A 24,822-nucleotide genomic window follows, 5' to 3' on the forward strand; every position below is an offset into this window, starting at 1 on the left:
AGTGAAAATCGGTCTTCTAGATAAAGTTAGAATAATTTATAAGTCTTATTTCTTACACAATTACTAATCAATACAAACTTTTAAACTACTATTAAAATAAGGATATAAAATAAAAGCTAAACTCTTAATTTTTAAAAATATTACAGAGTTTCAGAATTCATTTTTATTATTATACGAACAGATTCTAACATTCAAATCAATCTCTTTTTGTAAACATAATTTTTTTATAAAATTGAAATGATAAATGAAATAACGATTTTTTAAAATTATTTTTAAAGTTATGTTTAACCATGTGAAATAATGCATAATAATATAATTGAATTATGACTATTGAGTCAAACTTTTTTGTATGCTTAAGTTTCAGTGGATAAAAAATGTGAAGAATTTAATCGTTTCAATTCTTAAGTCAAATTATTAAAAAATTAATGCCATAGGAGATTTACTAAGTTCTAAATTGTGCTGATAAGTAAGGTGATGTTGGTTATGGTAAGAAATGTTGTGGAGAGTAATAAGGAAATTCATTTCATTCCTGAAGGAAAAGAACAACACAAATCAACAGAAAAAAAAGGTGAATTCTTGTATATTTTTAAATGGGGGTTGATGATTTTGAAGAATATCAAATTTTAAAGCATCTAAGTTATTGCATATAGTTCCATTACATAATAAATTATGTATAAAATAAGAGAGATAGTTAAATAATTACAAATTATCAATATAATTGTGATCAGAAGAAAGACATACTTAATAGTGGCGACAATCATAGTAAAATGAAAATAAGTGGTATATATACATACACACAATATATATCATTTATAGAATTGTATGATTTATTCCCACTAAACATTTACAAAACAGTATATAGGAATTTTTAACTGACAATTACCTTATATTACTGACATTTAACAATTAAAAAAAATGATGTAGTTTAAATTTGATACCCATATTATAAGCCTCCAACCTTTATTTATATCAAACAATTTCAAGCACTTAATTCTATGTGCCTATTTAAGTTTTAAAATATACACATTTATCTCATTAAAACTATTTATTCAGTTAAAACAGTTTGAATTAAATAAAACTTAGGAGTGTATGAAAATATAACAGTGGATAAAATCTCATACATAGATTCCAAGCTACATAAGTTCCTGGCAACAGAATTTAGGGCCTCAAACTACAGCACTATCTTGATAAATTCAAATTTATCTGCAACGTCAAAGACAGATTATTGTTAAAATTTAGCTTAATGTGTACAATACAGCAAAATTTGGAAACACGAGGCACTTAAAAATAATTAACAAAAACATTATGTTGTTGTAATTGATAATTCAAAAAAAGGAATAAATACCTATGCTATATGGGGAAAGTCTTTAATCGTGCAAAAAAAAAAAAAAAGTCCTCCCCCCTATGCGTCAAGTCTTATGTCAATTCAGCTTTATAAATTTGATGAGAAGCAAGTTTAGAAATGCTTCAAAAAGAAGGGTAGTAATTAAAAATAAATAGCTCTGCTCAATATGAGAACAAACAGGTGCACACATTAAGTACAATAAAGAAATCAGAAGAAAAAAATATTTATAAAAAGTACGAACTTGTAGATGAAAATATTGTGGGGAAAAAATCTTTTTACTTCAAAGGGAAAATTAATCTGCAGATGTTGTAATATTCTGCAATGCCCTCTGCAGTGCAGTAGGGTTTCTGCTACCAGGCATAAGTTGTTTAGCTTACTCCAAAATTTTGGAAGCTACAATTGTACATTTAATTTACAGCAAAAATTTTTTTACATATAAAAACAATTGTTGATTGACCATAGTAAAAAATGCTTATTACAATAAAATTATTTAAACTTGTACCATAACAGAAAAGAGTGGAAATTAAATAACATTTTTAATATAACTGAACATTAATATCCTAACATTAATTAATGTGATACAACCTGACAACAAATGTGATGTAAATGCATAAATATTTTAGGGCACAATAGCCATTGAAAAAAATGTATAATGCCATTGTCTAAAGTAATTTCAATAATGCAATAATAAAAAATTGGCATGTAAGTTAATATTCAAATAATATAAGAAATAAAAATACAATGAGATTTCATAAATGAATTTTAAAATTTGGTCATTTTATTTTAACAATTGTATTGTATTTATAACAATTGTATATTTGGTCTTAGCAAAACACCTTTTAAACTTAAAATTCAGATAATACATAAAATGATGGAATATTTAAGTAATTATATAATAAAGAAATACTGGAAGTTTATATGCACACGTGGAATTAATTGCTTACTACTTATTATGAATAAAAGATATATAAATATGTATAAAAGATGGTATATTTACACACAATACAATATAGATGGTACAATACACTTTTACACAAAGTATTAAAAAAAATAAGGCAATTTTTTTTAGTTCTAAGTAGGTTTCAATTTAAACACAACAAAAGTAATGAAATAATGTATGGGTTAAGAAGGTTTTTTTAGAGGTTGAAACTTCTGGGGAAAATGATATTCAAAAATACTGTGAACAATTACATATATAATAAAAACAACTGGTAAACATTTAAAAAAAAAGTGTAGAGACCAATCAAGTAATGAAAACACTTAATATATATGGGCATTTTCAAATATAGTGTTGTTTTTGTATCAGTGACTACAAAAAATAATTTTGTTTCTTAAAAAAAAAAAAAAAAAAAAAAAAAGACAATTTGTAAATTATAAAATTGTTCATTAAAATTTATAGAATAAGTAAATTGAAATAAAAATTTACATGTTTTAAGTGCATAATTTTACTTCAAAAACCAAGTAAAATTACATGAAAATATAATTTTCTTGGGTCACTAACACTAAATTCTCCCTTTTGAGCCTTTACCTTTTTGTGGGACATGGCTATTTTCCTTTGAAAAAAAAAAAACTGTGTACATATAAAACGAAGTAAAGGCTACAAATTCTGTTTAAATATCAGATTGTGAAAATGGTTTTTAAAATTGAAAACAATTCAAACTTCTCTCACTAGTTTAGGATTTTAAATGTCTGGTCCGAACTTTTGATGTGCAAGTGGAGCACTATGTCCAAGTGCTTTATTTTTTTAAAAAGTACTTATGCCTACAATTTAGAGGTAATTTTATGAGGACTGTGCATCCCCATTATGCACCTCAATCCTTTCAAAAATGTTATAAAATATTATTTATATTATTTGTCTGATTGAAAGAAAACTTTTTCTCTTCCTTTTTTATAAAACTAAGGTGAGTTGGATAAGAAATTACAAGCCTTGTTTTCCTGTAAGCTATAATTAGGTCAATTTCAACAACATATACATAGCTGCCAACATGAACAGGAAAAAATCCTGCTGATTTTATGAAATAATATAAACTTCACGATAATTGTTGCATAATTTACTAAATATTTTACACATAGGGAATTTTAGGGATTTTTAAAATCATCAAAATAGAAAAACTGCAATATTTTCAAACTATAATTAACATTAAACATACTTGAAATGTTATGCATTATGTTTACTCATAATTTTGAATATTATTAGGCATTTAATTCATCAAAGAAAGAGATTTTAGTATTAAAATAAACTGCATATTTAAGAACAAAAAGAGTTTTGTACTGATTTCTATAAATGAGGTTTACTTCATTACATATTAGTAATACTTATTTAAATATTCAAGCAATAATCTGCTTAAAAATTCTATTTCAATAGGGATTTTTTAGATAACTTACTCAATTTCAGGTAATTTTCTAAAATGCACAAAAATCAGGAGAAATTTGATTAAACCAGTAGATCAGGAGAAACTGGCAAAATACAGTAGTCTACTGGGAAATCCAGTAGAGTTGGCAGCTATGCATATATCATTTTGCTTGTAGATAACATAAAAACTTGAAGACAATTAATTGACACTATTTATAAAATGCTCATATGATTAAAACTAAAAAAAAAATTATTAAAATCAGGGGTGAAAATCTATATTTATTTGAGGAAAAACAAGAAATTACTAAAGCTGTAATTAATCACAATATAGTAAAGGACGGATTGAAAAAATCTAACACTAGTTTATTTAAAGATGAAGCTTTAAGGCTGATTTAATTCTTAATGGTTACGATGATTCCTAATGAAAAATAAGTGAAGTTTTATGATTTCATATTTTTACTAGTATTAAAAATACATATGAAAAGCAAATATTGTTAAATATAATTACATTAATATCTATAAATAAGTAGTATTACATATTCACCTTACTACTAATAAAAAAATACATAAATAATGCATAGAAAGAAATGTAAACCATATTTATTAAGTAGGATAATTGAATTTTTTTTTAATGAAACCCGTAACTCTCGCAACAAAATAAAAGCAATCCAAGAGGTAACTGTTCTCCCTCTGCAAGTCAAGAGCCGCAACCTGACACACATCTTCCTTTCTTTTTCTTCGGACTTGCTTTGCTGATCTCTGTAAATAGTAAGACATTACACAAAATATAAAAAGACAGAAAGTGTTAAAACAGATGAATAATAAATTTTTGTTGCATTTGTTAAAATTTAAGACATTTCTTTTAAAATTGTCAGACATTGACATATTCAGATAAAAAAATACTGAAGTTTAATCAATTTAAAATGAGGTATGTAAGCTGCAGTCAAGCATGGCACCAGACTTTGCCAGACAGGGCATCAAGCCACCCCAATATGGGAGCTCAAATAAATTAATTCAAAATATTTGAATTGAAATACATTTTATACTTTATATTTTTTTTCACACAATTTTTTTCCAATGTGTTTCTAAGAAACTAAAATCACTAATTTTGACACCATAATGTGCAGATTCATTTACAACTCTATTTTAATACTCATATATGAGCAATTATAATTGAATTTATTAGTATACATACACTATTTAAGAGCAAATTAAAAAAAGAAAAAGATTGACAGAACACTCCTTCACTTCTTCCACTAGAAGGTAGACACTAAATATAATAATAACATAAACACTAAATTTAATTAATTGTAAAAATACCATAAAAGCTTTAGGACAAGATAATTGGAACAAAGTGGCATTCTATATACAGTAGTCTCTGCCTAATGCATTAAATTTGTGACGATTTTAGTAGCATTAACAGAGTGATAATAATAAAAAGGAATCCAAAATGACATAAATTGAAGAGAAAAATTCACTTTATATTTATGCAAAGCATTTTTACTTTAACATATAGAAATGGTACATTATTTAAAATTGATTGTCAACAATTTTCTCTCATAAGTTCACTCATACACACAAAGCTTTTTAAAGCTGTATTGCAATAAACATTTCAAAACCTTCATTACATTCCTCATTTCAACATTTGAAGAAGGTGGCATTTTCTTCTGATTTGTCAGTTCCAACATCTTTTTTCCGATAACAATCTGGTAAACTTCAGATTTCATTAATATGAAAGCATTTTCATCAATAGGATACTTGCAAGTGACGTAGTGTAACCATCTCGATCCTGATTGGTTGTTAAAACGTGGCATTTGTTTATGTTGGCAACTGTTCTTTCCACCCTATTTTGAGTAAGCCAAGCTCGATTCCCTTCCCTATCAATTCCCTTAAATGTCATATTCTATATTCTTTCACAAAGATTTTGATTCTTTCAATAAATATTTCTTACTTAACACAAAGACAGGCATGAAGCCAAGTGGAACATAAACAAACTCAAGTAAAAGAAGTAGAAAGGATTATATTTCAACTAATTCGATGTGCGATACGGCTCAGTATCTGATTGACTTATCGTTAATTAACATTCTAAATTATGTAGAGAAAGTTAGCTAAACTTTAAAGAGTCATTTTGCTGATAAAGATTATCTGGCACTGACGTCATAGGTCACATGTGTGGGTATGGGAGGTCTTCTTCTTCTTCTTAAAGTGCAAGTACCTAATTTTCATCCATAACTGGAATTTTTGAGATGTCAAATCTGAAGGATGTTCTATAATTTTTTCAGTTTTCTGGACCTTTTTTTCTTTGTAAAATCTTGCATAAGCAAAGCAGTTTCATATCATTTCAGCTAAAACTTGATCCCATGAAGTTGCTAAGAGGTGCAGTGCATCAAGATCGTTAGTTATCATGGTTAAATGTTTTAAAATGTCTATCTTTTGTTTCATGTTAAACTAGTTCACTTTCTGCCATTCATATTGTTCTCAAACTACTTTTTTGATGTATTTCTTATTTACGTAATGAAATATTAACTTATTTATAATGCAGGTAAGTTTGTAGACATATGTCAGAGCTTTGCACACACAAAAATAAATAATAAATCAAAAATAGAGAAAATGACTGTGTAATAATACAAAAAATTCCATTTTTGTGGGCAAAACATGCAATTAAAAAAAATTCTCTAATTTAAATCATATATTTTTTATAACGATCCTGATCTTTTAATTCTGTATAATCAAGATAAAAACATAAAAAAGAGAAAAATAAAAAATATAAATAACAAAAATACAAAATAGAGAAAATATAAATAGTTTACATGTGCAGTATAACTTGAGTCACAAGAAATTTACAATTGGGAATATTTTATTACGTTTACAATAAGGGCTAAAAACAAGAGCAAAACTCTTATTTTATCACAGATGGAAAAAAGGAATGTAATATCAAAAAGATAATTAAAGGTAAAATTGGCATAGTAAGTAATAAAATGGTAATTAATTATGGGCATTTTCTAGTAGTTAAAAGTTGAAGTGAACATTTATATTCTTAACATTTTCCCGTCATTTTTAAATAGTCATCGAATTTTCCTGCGCGATTTAAAAAAGAGTTTCTCAACAAAAGATTGGCGGTATTTTTTAAAGATAAAACCTATTTTGTAATAAAATACTAAAAATTTGTATTATATATTTTTTTTCTTAAAATTTTAATACAACTTGCTAATATCACCAACATATTCCCCAATCCCCATTGTCTAATGATTAAATTATTTAGAATATGTTGTAAGTTATTACATCTATTGTATGTGTTAATGGATTAAAATAAATCAAATGGAGACGTAAATTAAAAATTGATTTATTTAAAATGTAGTTTCAGCGATGATTATTTGAATACATATAAAGTAACGACTTTTAATTGCAAATCTATCTAATTGCTATAACTACTTATTTTAGAGAATAATAATTTTGATTCAATAATTGTGAATAATGCTGACAAAAAGTCAAAATAAAAGAAGAAAATAATACTAAAATATAGAACTAAAATATAAAGTCAGGCAAGAATATGTAAAGCAGATAGGCATTATGATGCACAGCCAATAAAAATTAAAAAATATAATATTCATGTTTATATCTATCAATACTTTATAAAATAAAATAAATGCTGAGCAACAACATGCATTGTTGAGAAAAAAAGAGTATTTGCTAGAAGGAAAATTATAATATGAATCGCTGACACTGAAAGTAAAATTTTACTGAGAAAACTCATGATACTAAGCAATTCTGATTTGCCCGAAATAGATTTGCAAACAATAAAATTTGTATTGTATGAAAATTAACAAAAGAGTTTTTTAGCAAATTTATTAACAGTAACATGCAATTAACTTAATGTTTTTATATAGAATTTAATTACTTTATTTGGGTAACCATTGTTTTTTTTAATCAAATTTTGTCTATTTGTTTCTTGGATAACTAAACATTACAATTTTTTAATTCTATTCATTTGATTAAAAATGGTATTTAAATAGATGTTTTTAAGAACATTAGAATTCCAAGTAATTAGTTTATTTGTCTTAAAATAAAAATAATTTCTATTATCCAATAGACCAACAAAGCAGATATTTTCTTCTTTTATAATACCCAGATCCAAAAAATTAAAATTATCATGATTACGAAGCGAGGTTAATTCCTAGAGGTAAATAGTATTTAATAAAAAAGTATATTCATGAAAATTGAAGAAAATTAAATCATCAATAAATATAAAAACAAGTTCGATATTAAGAGTACAATTTTTTTAGTGCAAAAATAAATTAGCTAAGAGAGATGAAAAATTAGATCCTTCCGATATTGTTTCAATTAGAAAAAAAAATATCTTTTCCATTTTAAAGATAATTATTAAATAGACTAAAATTAATTGGAATTTCCTAATAATCAAAATCGCAATTAAAGATTTTTTCAAATCATAGTAATAATTCAAAAGGACATCTTTTAGTTTCGAAAGGGGAATGCTATTGAAAAGATCTTGGAAATCATAAATGGCAATAGAATTAAATTTATTATGTTTAATAAATTCCAAAATTGGTGGATTATTAGTGATAATCCAAGAAAAACTTTCTCTAACAATATTGTCCACAATTTTATTTAAGTAGTTAAAGAAAAAGTTGCCAAGTTTAATAGACCCACTTGTGACTGTTCTGAAATTAATAGTAATTTTACAAAATTTAGGACTGATATTTAAGTAAGGAAATTGTAAATTGCTAATTTTAATTTTTAACCTCTTATACAAAGCTAAAAAAAGATAAATGATAATATTTTTTAAATTACGAAGTTTAAAATTTTTACTATTTTTTGACTAACTCCGTATTTAAAAGTTCTACATAGAATTTCTTACAGAAGATTGCGTAATTATTATTTGCTCTGTCTATGGGGGTAATTACGAAATGTTTTCGTAGTTGCTTAGTTGGTATATATATTTAATTAGTATATTTAATTGGTAAATATATTTAATTAGTTAATAATAATATATATATATATATATATATTATTATTATTATTATTATTAACTAATTAAATATATTTATCCTAAAATGTTTTGATAAGTTGTTATTGCCCAGATTAAGAAGAAATAATAATAAGAAACATAAGAAAATTCGAAAGAAAGTCTTCCATTCTAACTCATTTTAAAGAAAGCGAATGAAATAAAAACTATTTTCAACCACAATAGAAGACCCCAGGCTATTTAACCCCTCAACTATTCAAGGAAAGTGAAGAGGCTTTTCTCCTAACCCCCAAAAGATCCCCCCTTCTAGAACTTATACCTGTATTGGTAAATGAAGGGAGGACAGATGGAAGGCGTGGTTTAGGCTCTTTTCGCAAATTTTTTAAGAATTTTTTCATCTTTCTTTTATAATAACACATTTCATAATGGAAGAAAATAATTGTGAATTTTTTCTTTCAGAAGCTTGAAATTTATAGTTCGATTACGTGAACTCAAAAATAAAGATTTACTGAATAAATTTTGATAAAAAACGTATTTCCAGAAGATAACTCTATTACCGATCTTTCACCTCCATTAATAATTTTAAATTTATAGTAAAACAAAAAGTGATTTCACAAAATCTTAGAATAAACTATGAAGTTTCAAATGCTGAAAGAATTTTTTCAAAGTATCAAAATGCAAAAAAGTTATTAGTAAATGAAGCTCCCATAGAAAAAGCATTAGCTGCTGGCATTGAGAGGGTAGGTATTGCGTCCTCTTAACAGCCATACTTAGTTGAGATCATGAGTTGGAATTTTGTTTTCAGTTACGATCTTTATAATCTTTATTCAGTAAAAATAAAGATTTACTGAATAAATTTTGATAAAAAACGTATTTCCAGAAGATAACTCCATTACCGATCTTTCACCTCCATTAATAATTTTAAATTTATAGTAAAACAAAAAGTGATTTCACAAAATCTTAGAATAAACTATGAAGTTTCAAATGCTGAAAGAATTTTTTCAAAGTATCAAAATGCAAAAAAGTTATTAGTAAATGAAGCTCCCATAGAAAAAGCATTAGCTGCTGGCATTGAGAGGGTAGGTATTGCGTCCTCTTAACAGCCATACTTAGTTGAGATCATGAGTTGGAATATTTTTTTTTTTTCAGTTACGACAAATTGCTTTTTCAATATGCTGATCAATTCAATACAGGAAGAAAATATTGAACAAATTTGATGAAATAGCTTTTCATTTAAAAGAAGAAAAAAAGGTTTTAAAAATGGTTTTGCTTAATTTCTTCTGTTGTGATACATTGTTCCGGTCTCATAAGCTTTTGAAAAGAAAAGTTTTTTTTTCGTTAAAACCATTTAAAACAAAAATAAAATGTGAAATAATATTTTAAGTCCTTAATTGAAACTAACTAAACCATCCAAAAGTATCTTGGAGTATTTCATTTAACTATTACTTAATCATATTACTTTTATTTGATAAACTTTTCTAAATAGAATATTATCGAAAAGAAAATTATTTTTCAATAAGCAATTCAAAAATATAATTTTTTGTTCTTTAAATTTGCTAACATAATAATAAATAAAAGAACTGAATATTGAAGAGTAATTTTGCCCCTGCTAGTGTTTATTATAAAAATATCATATTTCAGAATTATTTAATTACTGTCATTTGTTTACTGTATACCTATATATCATATTATTAGGTTCATCTATATATCTATATTTCATATAAATCTTTCTTGTTTTTTTTCTTATTTGTTTGAAACAATAAAAATTTTAATGTAAAATTAAGGCAATATTTAACTTTTTATATTAAGTAATTAAAATTCCATATAAAATAGGGTAATTCCACTAATACTGATGTTATATTTGTAGACTTGAAATGCATATAACAAAATTAAAAATCCTAAAATACTTTAAATATTTTTTGTAAGGATAACGAGGTCTTATGCACTTGTGCTGAAACTTTTTAACTTCCGCGAATGTTTTAAAAAAATGGACGTAACAGACACAAATATCAAAAGTTTTTCACATATATTCAAGAGATAATATAATAACATTTTTGAAGACATTCAAGTTCTAAAGATTGTGACTCTCAATAATCAAGAAAAAGCACATATAAATTTGCTACTGGCTTAACATTTGGTGTTACAGACATAACACTCTCTGATTTTACATCATAAATTAGCTTTTACAAAATGGAAACCAATAAAAGATTACAAAAAGTATGACTAATAATTAAGAATAAATAGTTAATGATTTTATGAACATATTTGATAAGTAAGAGAGAATTTTATTAATAAATTTTTGAGTAAAACTATTACTTTTTGTGCACTTTTTTTTTCAAAATATATGATTATATAAAGATTTATTAAGCAAAAAGTTAGTTTTTTAACCATGTTTGCGAGTTAAGTAAGAAATAAATAATGTTCATATTCTGATTTTTACGTAAGAAATTTACAATGCAGCAGTGAACTTTGTTATAGAGAAAAATTAGAAAATTTTTTTCTTTTGATCTGTGACAGGGTAGTACTTTTTTTTATTTGATTTTTTCTTTCATTTTAAAAATTTTGTGCCACACCATCAGAAAAATATCTACACACTGAAGATCAAGAAGTTTTTTCAATTCCCTAAATAAATAGTTATAAGGCAAATAATCTGAGATCATTGCCTATGAGTATATATTTTTGATACAGTGTATACAACTGCTCTTTACACGATAATTTAGTCATTTGTTCAGTGTGCACATTTAACTTCATTTTGTTGTTGCATAATAATGAAGTTCTTACTAAAATACACCTGATTTTTGCATTCTCGAAAGTATAAAGATGTTGCTCTGTTTTTAAGTAACAATGTTCAAGAAATAGAAATTTTGATAAGATTTAAAAAACTTTAATGCTAAATTAAATTTAGAACAGTTTAAAGCAGGTTTTTGAAGGAAAAAAAAAAAAATTTGTCAGGCGATAAGTGGGTTTCACGAAAAGACCTGACCGAAGATAAGTTAGTTTTTTCAAGAATATTCTACATTCATACTAAATATAAATATTAGTTATACAGAATAAGGATTGATTGATTATTATCAAAGGAAGAAACAGTTAGGAGATTAACTATTTCAGTCATTTTTATGCCCTGTAAATGATTGCATAATGATACAATTACTAAAATGATTCATGAATAATAAGTTATGTGATTAGTTATGAATTAAATAAACACATAACTTGCTTTTAAGTTAAAGAACGGTATTTTTAGAAGCATTTATGAAATGAAAAGCACATATTGTTTTGTTGCACATGGTACAAAAAATTATGAATTTTTTTTTTTACTATACATTTTGCTTTTAAAATGAATGAAAAAAGATAATAAATTTAAGCAGTTGTTTTTTAAGTATTCAAAGTACTTGATTTAAGATTTTAATGAACACAAAGGAATTATTTAAATTTAATTGATAATTATATATGAATATCCTTTCTTATATATTTCTATATCTCTACAATATGCATTCACATTTAATAAATAATTAGATGTTTACTATTTAACTTAATCTTTCTTTTGTAATAAACAAAATAACAAATTCAACAAATAAAATATTAACAACAAAAATATGATTCTTAGATATGAAATAAAATGCATCTTCATTCAAATGCAAAATATAAATGTAATATCTCTTCATTTCTTCGTATTAAAATATTTAAACATTACAGAAACTATTTCTGCTTTTCAGTCCTTAAGTAATTTCACAGTTTGAACTGAACTAATCTAAAATGAGAAATACAATATGGATGAAAAATTAAAAGAAATGTTTTGGCTTTCAAATGATATTCTAAATTGTTTTAATTATTTATTGTTTGTTAAATTTTTTAAGATGTATAACTTTTTGTCCTGATACTCTTGATTCTTCAAAACATGAATACAAATGAAGATTTTAAAATAATAGATTTGAAGAATCAAAAGATTTGGATTTTTGATACATCTTTTTATTTTAAGTAATGATGCTAGCAAAAACTCCAAAATTAAATTGTCCAAATTTAGGTTAGAGACCATCCACTAACTATATACATGGTTCATGGCCTTACCCATAGGATTTTTTTTCTAACTTTTTGAGAATTCCATCATTTTATGAGGAAAAAAAAACTTAAACAACAATTTCGCTTCCTCATTTTTTTATTTATTTATTTATTTTGTGAATTTAGGAGCTTATGAGCTAATTTAAAATTTTTAGTAAATGCAGTAACAAATCATTAGGGTGGAGTTTAATAGTTTCACTAATGTCGATTTTTCTTTTTCATACGATTTTAAAAAAGAACAATTCCAATCAACAGTACAATAATCATATTGTATAATTTTTAATTAAGGAGTAGATGCCTTATCCACAAAATTGTTCTTAAACACAAATGCTGAGTTGCATATTCACTTAATTTTTACTTTGAAATTATTTAAACCCTACTTTAAAATTATTTAATTAAAGAAATTTATAACTAAATTATAAATTTTAATTAAATATTGGCATTAGAAGAGGTTAACTAATGGAAACTTGTATTTTTTTTTAATACAACAGTACCATTTAAATCTTCCAAAATATTGATGTCAAACTATTATGAGTTGTTCATTGCTCCATTAATAAAATTTTAATGAAACTGTGAAAACTTTCTGTTCTAAACAAAACTGAAATTAAAAACAGTATATTTTATCGTATCTGTAATACAACAAACTAAAAAGTTAACAACAACAAACAGTTAAAAAACATTAAACTAACTGCGAAATTTAATTAAATATATAATAAAGATACATTTTATTCTGTCTGCAATAATATATGTCTGTTTTTAGTTTGTTGTTTATCCTTTCCAAAAGTAGTCTGATATGTGTATATATTGTACAAAAATGTATGCATTGTAGAAAAGGTTTATATTGTATGTTGCACCATAATTGACCATTTTACTACAGAAGATAATAGTTTTTCAACGGGACACAGAAACTATGAACATTTTAAAAACTTGCAAGTTAAAGAAAAAAATAAAGATTAAGATTATATAAGCATTTTAAAAACAATTTATCAAGTTAGATATTTTTGGAAGATCTCGGCATTTTAATTAAGGATATTACAGTGAGGTGTGTAAAAGATATTTCTTAAATGGAATTTACTGCATCGCCAAAAAGTAAAATAACTGATGCTTTAAAAAAGATTCATTCATTTAAATCAGCTGATTCTTTTAACACATGAAATTAAGGTACTTTATTTATTTTTACTCAATATAATTGATAAGCATATTCTTAAGAATGTGATTTTTTTTAAAGTCCATCAAGAAGGTTTCATCAAGAGAAATAATTAAAGGGCAGCGATGTTTGTAAATTATTATTTGATATTCAAATAAAAAAAATAATAAATAAAAAATTTAAATGCGGATAAAAGTAATATAAAACTTTTAAAACAATTCACTGTTTAATGAACATGTTTCAATTATATCCATTTAGTTTTAAATTTATTTAAATTCAAGTATTTTTAAAACTTTATAAAATTGTAGTTTGTGTTTATAAAAAAATAAAATTTTATTGAAATTTATGAGGTTGTTGAACTTGAATAAAATTTTGATTTTATTGAGTGATTATATAGTTGTAATTAAATAATAATCTTGAGTTTTAAATTTATATAAATTCAAGTATTTTAAAATTTTAAGAATATGTCGTTTGTGTACATAAAAAATGAAATTTTATTGCAATTCATGAGACTGTTGAGCTTTAATAAAAATTATTTTGATTATATTCAGTAATTAGACATCGTTGTAATTAAATAATAATCTTAACTATTTTAGTTTGGAAAAATAAAGTATTTTAGCAACATATTTGTTTTTGAATAAAATTAAGTGTTATTAATACATTTTATCATAGTTTAGATTAAAAAATGAAAAAAATCTGATTTAAATTTTTAAGAAAAACTTATTTCAATTTTTAATTAATTAATATTTTTTTTAAAATCATTAATTTCACCAACCCTAGTCACAACAGTTATATATTTTTTCTAAATAATAATAATAATTGAAGGTTTTTAAGAAATTTTAAATTTCGATTAGTTGATAGATGTTCATAGTAGTAAACGGAGCTGAATATTGATGAAATAAAATAGAAAATAAGCAGCATTTTTATGTTATCTATAATCTCTAAAAAATAAATGCATTTAAAAAAAAAATCACCTCTAGCAGTCTTTTTAGATTTCAGACCATACGATCTCTTCCCTTCCCACAATGCAGGCCAGCGTTCTTTTTGTTCCAATTTTACAGCCACATCTCAAGGAAGTAAGTAATTTGTTCCAGGTATGAATCCAGGCTGTTCTTGCAAACCTGTTACAGATTTAATAGCAACAAGCAGATTAGAATATTTATTAAAACAACATTTTACAATATAAAAATCCAATAGTCATTATACTATTTAAGAAAAGAAAACGAAAACTTAATCTTAATATGTAAATAAATCAATTACTTATAGAATTACTAAGCTTTTACATAAAATTCAGCCAACATTTAGCATGACTCAATTAGTATGATTCTTTCATTATAATGACCACTACATGAGTCCTGTTTGCTGGTCCCTAGACGCAATTTTATTTTAACGCCCTTAAGACGCCATAAAAAAAATTTTATAGCAAATTCTCTTTCTCCTTTAATTCTAATTTAAAGTGTAGAAAAATAAAGTTAAAAAAAACCTAGAGTAAGCCATGAATTTCAAATACTGAAAAGAAAATTTTAAAATATACAGCAATGGCTGTATTTGTTTGTAGTACAGCAATGATGATATTTTACATCAGCACTGTGGCCTCTGCAAGCCGGATGCGAAATTTGTAACGATCAGACATCACTGGGATTCGAACCTGGTTCACTTCATTCAAAGACAAACACTCTATTCCCTGACCCATCACGACTCTAACTGTAAGAATTATAGTATGTTTGTAGTGGTTTATTATTTCATTTCTTCAGTTCTTATTTCAATTTATTATTTCTCCAACTTTAAATTTTATAGCAGCTTACTTGTTTTTAATTATCAGGACATTTTTGTTTAAATAGTTTGAGTGGAAACAAATTTTAATTTAACAATCTATTATTGATTTAATAAATTTAATTCAGAATGATTTTGTCAACCACTATATAATACAAATATATATATATATATATATATATATATATATATATATATATATATATATATATATATATATATATATATATATATATATATATATATATATATATATATATAGGCATTTTAACTTTTACTTCAGCTCAGCAGGGTTCGTGATTTTTTTGATTTTTTTTAAAAAAATCAAAAGAATCAGATTTTTTTGATTTTTATTCAAATACACTGTAAGATCTTTAATTTATGATTTAAAAAAATTATAAATGTTGAATCAAATTAACTTAATATTAAAACTATATTGTAACAATATTTTAGAAGCTCTAACTAAAATAAATTTTCATTATAATACATGGCTTTGAATGCATAGCAACCATTTTGAAACAAATGCATGATTAAAGACTAGATGAAATAGAGAATTTAAAGAATACTTCAGGGGTCTGTCTGGGTTTTTCTAAGAGTTACCTATTTTGTAAAAATTAAAAATTATATTAAAAAATCAACACAAATATAGTAAAAATATGGATATATTGTTTCTTACGAGACACAAAAATAAAATTTTAAGAAAAAGTATTTTGTGTGATTATTCTATCATTTTCTCTAAAGTTGAATTTGTAAAGGTACCGTTAAACGGTAGTAAATTTGGCTTGGACAGACCCCTTTACTTTAACTATTAAAACAAAGTTTCAGTTAGCAAACAATAACTTTAATTTAAAATTGTGATTTCCTTTTTTTTTCTCTTGATTTTTAAAATGACAAAATAAATGTAGCAGACTGTGTTTATAAATGTAGTCATTCATCAAATAATAAATAAATATTTAATCTAGATATTTTTATATTAAAATATTCAATTTTAATTCTATATCAAAATAGATAAGTTCAGCTAAAAAAAAAATTAGAAAATCTATGTACTCATAGGAATTTTTTTTCACAAAATTTCTTTATAGAAAATCAGATAATGTCAAAGATATTGTAAACATATTATGAGAAAAAAATACCAATTAATAACCCTACTGCATCAAATAGACTTTGAAAAGGAAGAATGACACTATATTAGGAAAAAAACATTTGAATTCATCAGCCCTTTTTTTTCTTTCTGTTTTTGACACATTAGGGTAATTTCTTTTTCATATAACCTCAAGCTTCAGAAATATACATTTTCCACCAATAAAATATGATGTATATTTTAATTCACGCCTTTTTATTCAAAAGGTAGAATTTTAATTAACATTATTTGTATTATTTTTTGAAAGAAATTCATGTTTATTAATTACTTTCTACAGCTATGCAAGTCTATATTAAGACAGCATTAAATGTTTACTTTAATCTGTACTTTCAATCTCAAGAATCAAAAGATTTTTAAAAATGTAATTTCAAATGTGTTGGAATTTAACACACACCAAGAAAGTAATTTCTTTAACTAAAATTAATTAATGCAGCAATTTATTTAAATTAAATTTTAATACTAAGAAAAGAAAACAATAAACGTATCAAAAATTTAAAACACTGTTTTTTAACTTTTAAAATCAATATATATAGATAAAAAAAATTTGTTGATTTAAATCAATGATTTTTTTAAAAAAATCATTTGATTTAAATCAAGCTGATTTAAATCAACGAACCCTGCAGCTCAGTAAGTTTGTTTTCTGTTTTTTCTTTTTACTCATTTTCATTTGCAAACATTTTAGTAAATGAATAGTTTCATTGTTCCTTTCTTGGTGGCCTTTCTCCTATGGATGGTCACCACATTATTCAGTGCAAAGGTCTTCATGGAACTTTGATAACTGAGAGCTATTCATTGGCAAGAAGCCTAATGAGGTAATGATTTTCTGTATATCTGATTTTACATTTGCTTTATTTCACTTTTATACTATAAACTCTCAGTCATTGAAAAAAAAAGTTCTTGAAATGAAAAACAAAAAGTGTAACACAAATACAAAAGCAGAAAACATAGGATGATTAAAAAAAAAAAGATACTTATAAATTTTTTTTAGATTATTTTAAAATGAAAGATAATGAAATAATTCACCATAACATAAAATATACAGTGTGATGGGCAATTGCAATACAGTCATACCTTCAGAGAGTTCAGATTTAGCAACAGGTATGTTGGAGTTTGTGACTTCCCTTGACTTCTCAGATGGAACATCATTATCAGGGGGTGGAGAGGAGGAGGAAGATGGAGCCGGACGAGCCACATCTGAACTGGCTTGAAAAATTGGAAACTCTACCCTGTCTAAATCACGACAACACTGATTTCTCTGTAGAACGTAGAAGTTTGCTGCCTAAAATGACAATTAATAAATGAAGAATTTGAACATCAAACACATTACTATCAGACTGATATTTTACAGGGGTGATTGTGAGCCCAAGTCAAAATTCTGGAAATTTCTTAAGTAAAAAAAAAAAAAACATTCCTTTTTCTCAATATTTCTTAGTTTACTTAAAATATATTTAAAATTTTGCACATACCTATGATGACCTGGAGAAGTAATTAAAATTTACAAATATGTCTTTCTTTCTTGAGTTTATGATTATAACAACTATTCACTGATAAAAAATGAATATTAATCATGAATATAAGCTTATAAAGTATATCTCTGGCTCTCCCTTACAAACGAATAAAATAAACTGTGTTTTTAAGTTCCACCCTTGAAAATTTGATATCCGGAAACTTCTGCGATCAATGATTTTTTGAAACGCCTGGACCTTCAATCTCCGGAAACTTCCGGATAACTGCTAGCGAAAATTCCGGAAATCCGGATTTTTTCCGGAGCACGATCAGCCCTGATTTTATAACCGTCGGTGAACAGCCGACACATTTTTTGGGGGTTTATGACTACTAATGTTAAACTCCATAGCCTTGTAATTTTGAACCCAATCCAGCAAACTCCTGGATGAAGTATTGGGAGAAATTTGTCTTCAAGGTGGTTTTTTTTTATGGAATTAATAAGCACTTGCGTTAGATGGAAAGGAAAACACACGCAACACCCCTTTGCTGTCCCAAAACATGGTACACATGATTTTCTGGGCTGACATTGTTTGCTTAAACTTCACTTTCTAGGATGAAGTTGAATCCTGCTGTTCATTCATTGATGCTTTGATTCAGGTGTACTGTAGGTCGCCCAGGTTTCACCGCCTGTAATGATTAGGCTAAAAAAATCATCACCTTATACGTGGTAAAGCCCAAGGAAGGTTGAGACCTCTCCCATACATTTGGTTTTGTTCACCTTTAGCAACATTTTTGGAACCCAGCGTGAGTGCAGCTTTCGGTAATTTAATCTTTCAGTTACTAATACATAAAGAGCACTTTGACAAACTTGAGGAAAGACATCAGATAACGACTTAGTCCTAAAGCACACTTATTTTCGCTCACTGTTGGGTCAACATTCTGCACCAAATTGTCAGTAGTGACTGAAGGTCGCCTACCTTGTTCGTCATTCTGCACATTTGTATGACCATCTTCAAATGCTCGAACCCACTTCCTAATCCATCACTCATAATGTTTTCTCAATCAGTGTGCATAGCCAAATTTCTCAACAAAAAATAAGCACTTTTCAAGCAAACAAAAAATATTTTTAAGCACTTTAAAAAAATTTCATAATTAGACAGGGTGGCAAGTTTCAAGTTTCTGACAATTGCCGAAAACCAAAAATTTTGGCTATAATAAATATGAAGTATTTTTAAATTAACATACATGTGAAATTACAAGTGCTCCATCAATATTATGTTCTTGAATTATTTTAACATAAAACTCTTTTTGTTTTCAAAATTACTGTCAAAAACTAAGATTTTAGAGTAGAAAATATTAGATAATTATAAATAAAAATGTGTATTACAATATACATAAAAATATAAATGTGTATTACATTATGCAGGGTCTATCCAGACATTTTGTGAAAGGTCTGTTTTTCGAAAATTGTGAAAAAAATATTCATAATTTGTGAATATGAAATAAGCGTTAAGTCACATTCTTTTAACCAGGGTTCTGCTTTTGTGTATTTGTACAAATAGAGTCCTGTTATTGCAAAAATTTATAAAAACCTTTTCAAGAAGTTATTCAATTGTAAAGAGATACAAGATTCTGCTCAACAATTGCTTCTACTAAATTAGAGATGCAACACACAAATATTTGGTATTTAGCCTATACTGCTCAACAAAGAATATTCATTTCGGATGAATGATAGAAACAAAATCTTCATAAAGCAAATATGTAGTTTTAGAAGAACACAGGAGAAAGTAAACATCAACAAAAATAAATAAGACTCTCTCATAATTTTGCCAATTTATAAGATTTGCTTATTTCTCCTAAAGAAAAAATATGTACTTTTTTTTAAAAAAATAGATCAAAGTGAAGTAAGTATTTTTTAAAGTTGTTCATAAAGTCATTAGATATTTTTAAATGAACACAGAACAAAGTGAACATATACAGAAATAAACAGAATTCTCAAAATAAATAAAAATATCTCCTCAGAATCTTGCCAATTTATCGACTGCCGCCTTTCTCCTAAATTAATTAAGTTAATACATATTTTTTTAAATTAACATAGAACAAAGAGAATGCTTGGAAAAAAAACTGAATTTGCTAAATTAATAGAATTGTCTCTCAATCTTGCCAACATATATACATATATGAATATAGGTTATAGTTTTATATATATATATGAATATAGGTTATAGGAAGTTAAAAGGCACATAAAAGGGAATATATATCTTTTAAACACAAGGAAGTGAAAAAAGAATCTCAAAATAGATTTTTTTTTCTGCTTCATAATAATTATTAATCACAAACTTTAAGAAAAGTGAGACGGGAACAGTAGGCCTTGGCCCTCCAGGGGCTGTCATGTCACTAAGTTCAGTTTAATCATTATTTATAAGAAATCCCCCCTTTCTTAAATTTATTCATGAAGTGAAAAAAATATCTATTTTTTAGGAAAACACTAAATATAAAAAATATAAATAAAGTTTACAAATATTAATTTTTGATTACACATCGCTGGCACCAAAATCACAAATTCCTCAATTATTAACACAGCAGATTTGTATTTTTACCACGGCGCAAAAGATATATTGTTGACATTTACAACAAATGACAAATTAAATCAAGGACTTTTTTCTTTCTTTTAAATTAGTGAATTTATTCATAAAGGGAAAATTAATTCCGTTTATATGTTAAGAATAAATTGAGTATTAATAACAATAAATAGAGTCCAATTATCCATTTTGTTTATGTAGGATTTTCAAATTATCAGTTATGCGGGGATAACATCTCTGTTAAATTTTGAGAAACAAGGAAAACAACTTACAAAGAGAATTTCAACACAATCCAATGCTCTAGAAGTAGGATTTGTAGCGGCCCAATGAAGAGGTGTTTTACCCTGATCATGCATAGATTAGCATCCTACAAAAAAAGTATTTTAAAAGTAATAAACAAGTAATAAAGTTTATAGTGAGATTAATAAAATCAAAGATACTCAAATTTCAAACAGAATAGAAATTTACCATAATTTCCTGTTTTATCCACGAAGGTGGACAATCTGTAATGGCAGAAATTTCAGTTAATAAATTTAGTTCTGTTAATAAACACCACTGCCATATAATCTGTGGATTATATGGCAGTTTGTTTATTGCACCAATCTACTTTTAATAATGTAAATAAAAAAATATACAATGTAACTTTAATAAAAAATGTGAAAAAATTGAGTATGTGAATTCGGAGATGAGAACCAGAGCCTGATTGAAGAGTTTTTCGAGGGAAAATATATTTTACCAATGTTCTTCTTCGCAACTCCAAACTTGCATATGGGTGATTCTTTCTAAACATGACAATTTTGACCAAATTTTTTTTTCAAATTTAAAGTCTTCAAAATTATCTAAAAAAATTTTTGTATGCTTCTTTAGTTACACTTATTAATATCTTACAGGCAGCAGTGTAGTTTATTGACATTTGCTTGAGAAACAAAATACAATAGAAATTCATCATATCTTGAATGCCAGGAAAATGACAGATTAGTTTTGAAGTTTAAAAAACAGTAATTTTAAGTTAATAGTAAGTAACTCATCTTAGGCCTTTATGTTAGATGAACCTTAAATTGTTTAAATTAATTATTTTTATCCACCGTAGGAAGAATCAAAAATTTTTTTTGTTGTTGCTGATATGTACAGAAAAAAATTGTGTATAATAATCAATTATTAGATAAATAAATAACTTTGATTACACTCAAGCATATTACAATCATACATAAGCTTTGTATTAGGTTAATATTTGCTTTCCCTCCTTACTGTATTAGCAGTTAAAAAAAAATTCTGGTAACACTTTAATGTTCTGGCATTCATAAGCCAGGATAATGACAAATCCACCATTTTATAGCATATAACTTTAATTTAATATTTTGGCTTAAGACGTTTATATTCTGCTGAAAACAGGATTTCTTAAAATAACTCACATAAATCTATGTAGTTTATGTTATTAATGATTTCAAAAAGCCAAGAAAATGACAACACAAAAACCTACTCACCTTGAAAAAATTTTTTTAAATAGATTTCGAAGCAGAAAATTGGTTCTTTAGTCATGCAACAAGACATGTTCATATAGCAATCTATAGGAGACTAATCATATAGGAGACTAATCAATCCATTAACATAAGATATTGATTGCTGGCTCTATCTATTTTGGTTATAAACCACTAACTAAAAGTAGCCAAGAAAATGACAGATGTTCTTGAGACAAACAAATTATTGATAGAAAAAGTTATTTTAAACCAAGTTTTTGTAAATAACAGCCTCTGCGTATATTCTAGAAATGCTTACACTGGTTGAGATTAAAAAAATTAGATATTGAGAAATTTATGGGAAGTTTTGAAGCTAGTTATTATTGGAAACATTGTTTAGGACATACCAGGAAAATGACATTTTGAAGTTCAATTAAATTTTTTAACTTTACAAAACAGTCAATGCTAGTGCAAAGTCATTTTAAAATGCTAACAGCATCGATAAAGAGATCGATCAATCTCTTTAGAAAACTTTTATTACCAGAAGAGCTTGCTATATGTATGGGCAATGGCATCCTTGCTAATAATCAAAATAATTGTAAGCAGTATAAAGCAATGGTAGAAGCTAAAAAATTTGACAAAGTAATTCCCCAAACCAATGAGTAAAGGGCCAGGATAACCTGGTTGGTAGGGCACAGGTCCTATGTCCAAGAGTTCGTGTGCTCGATCCCAGGCAGGCCGAAGATGTCCTGTGTAGTAAATGGAGACTGATGCAGGTTAAATCTGTTGAGTCGCAAAGTCCTCCATGTTTCCAAAACAAATCAATACCTCTGGGGGTACTGATCCAGGAGTTTCCTTGTCTTAAGGATTGGTTTCAAAATTACAAGGCTATGGAGTTGAACATAGGTAGTCATAAATAAACAATGAGTATGATCCGTGGTAGCTCAGGGGGTAGAGCTCTAGCCTTCTAATGAGATGAACCGGGTTTGAATCTCAGCGATGGCTCGTCGATACGAATTCCGCATCTGGCGCATACTCAACACAATGTTGATGTGAAATATCCTAGGTGATAAGACAGATCACAGGTTAGAGTCTCCTAGCTATCAAGCTAACCGTGGGAGGTTTTCCTCTCCATGTATCCCGAATGTATGTATTACCAGTAGTATCGATTATCTGTAGTACGAAATCCCCACGAATTACAGGAGGAAGTAGCTTGATTGTGGTAAATTTTAAATATTACGAGTTGCCTCGAGCAACAGCATTCTGCCAGATGATAATGAAAACAGTTATTCTTTATTTTGATGGGATAACATGTTTTGCTTAATCTAATAATGTAAGGTAATCCAGAAGCAGAACAAATAATAAATAAACAATTTTAGTGTTATTGTGTTAAAATTTGTGGTAAAGTTTTGAGCAGGATTTTGTACAGTTGTTCAGTATTAATTAATTGCAGCTGATCTCTCCCCATACGTAGAACGGGTATTTAGCTAGTAAATTAATACAAAAACAATGATTTTAGTGAATACTTTCTTAAAGGGGAGACGTCATATGACATCTGGAATATTCAGCCAGTAAAGATGTTTGTGTTTTAACATACTTAGTATGTAATCATTGTTACCAGTATACCATTACAGTTAACAAATAATATTGTGATAAAATAAATGTCACAAAAAATGTTTTTTTCATTTGATTCTATGAGTTAGCAGTACAAAACATCCGCATCTGGCTCTTACTGAACAAAATGAAGATAACAATATAATGTAATGTAATGAATAACAATATAATATAATGAATATTCAGATGAAGATAAAATTTAAGAAAAGATTAAAAAGTTTTATTCCTCTTACTAGAGTTTGTTTTCCTTTAACTGCTCAGATCTTTTCATCAATTCTTTAAAAGTGTTCATTGAAGCAATGTGAATGTAGGAACCACTACATGTTTGTTTTTAAATTTTCAAGTCAAAAAACCCTTTTGCACCTAAGCGATGATTGTTGATATGCACAGGTCCCACTGTATTCTCAGGGCACTAGTATCAGAAATATACAATGTGATTATTTATTTATTTTTTAACTACATCTGCAACAAACAACAGAATAACACATCTAAAACATCGAAACAAACAAAAATTGGCTCACCAAAAATTTAAAAATTAATATTTAACAACGCATTTAATCTTAAACAGGGTCTGAAGTTCATTTTTGCTTAAAAACTTCATTAAGAAAAGCTATTTTCCTTAACAAAGCTGAGCGAATTTTAAGCACATGTCTTTTAAAACAATTAAATATTTCAAAGAAAGATAAAGAAAACACAAGAATTATTGAAGGAAATTAATTATTTTAAGTTAGTTTTTTGGTGATCCTATCTAACGTACATGGTATCTCTTTCTAGACCTTAAAAGCTCAAATAAATATGAAAAATACTCAAGTATTGCAGTAAATTTTTACAATCCAGTTGCGCTATAACCATTTTTAATACTTAATAGTAGTTTGAATTAATCTTAATAATTTTCTCGTGAATACCAATGATGAGTGATGTTGA

At 26.3% G+C, this 24,822-nt stretch overlaps 1 protein-coding gene across 3 annotated transcripts; it reads right to left on the minus strand.

The window, feature by feature from the left end:
* Window positions 1–496: 496 nt before the first annotated feature.
* LOC147816832 (uncharacterized) lies at window positions 497–24,822 on the minus strand. 3 transcript variants are annotated; one of them, XM_087151622.1, is made up of 6 exons: window positions 24,656–24,822; window positions 24,132–24,310; window positions 21,100–21,194; window positions 17,871–18,078; window positions 14,860–15,006; window positions 497–4,457 (listed from the first exon to the last, which is right to left on the minus strand). In XM_087151622.1, the coding sequence occupies exons 3-5, from the start codon at window positions 21,181–21,183 to the stop codon at window positions 14,954–14,956; spliced, it is 345 nt and encodes a 114-aa protein (XP_087007748.1). In that variant the 5' UTR covers window positions 21,184–21,194; window positions 24,132–24,310; window positions 24,656–24,822; the 3' UTR covers window positions 497–4,457; window positions 14,860–14,953. The 3 variants fall into 3 exon arrangements, 2 of the variants coding, with proteins under 2 accessions (XP_087007748.1, XP_087007749.1); XM_087151623.1 differs by lacking the exon at window positions 497–4,457 and adding an exon at window positions 9,594–12,430; XR_015429160.1 differs by lacking the exons at window positions 497–4,457; window positions 14,860–15,006; window positions 21,100–21,194 and having other exon boundaries at window positions 17,917–18,078.

This window comes from Parasteatoda tepidariorum, chromosome 1 (assembly GCF_982258835.1).
Source record: "Parasteatoda tepidariorum strain Cologne lab strain chromosome 1, Ptep-v5.0, whole genome shotgun sequence".
NCBI classification, from domain to species: domain Eukaryota; kingdom Metazoa; phylum Arthropoda; class Arachnida; order Araneae; family Theridiidae; genus Parasteatoda; species Parasteatoda tepidariorum.

Bases quoted from the DNA above. Each gene is read 5' to 3' on its own strand.
- LOC147816832 (XM_087151622.1), bottom strand. From the start codon at position 21,183: ATGCATGATCAGGGTAAAACACCTCTTCATTGGGCCGCTACAAATCCT. The intron at 18,079-21,099 runs GTAAGTTGTTTT...TTGTCATTTTAG, and splicing joins ATTGTGTTGAAATTCTCTTT to GCAGCAAACTTCTACGTTCT. The intron at 15,007-17,870 runs GTATGACTGTAT...AATCTGTAACAG, and splicing joins TAAATCTGAACTCTCTGAAG to GTTTGCAAGAACAGCCTGGA.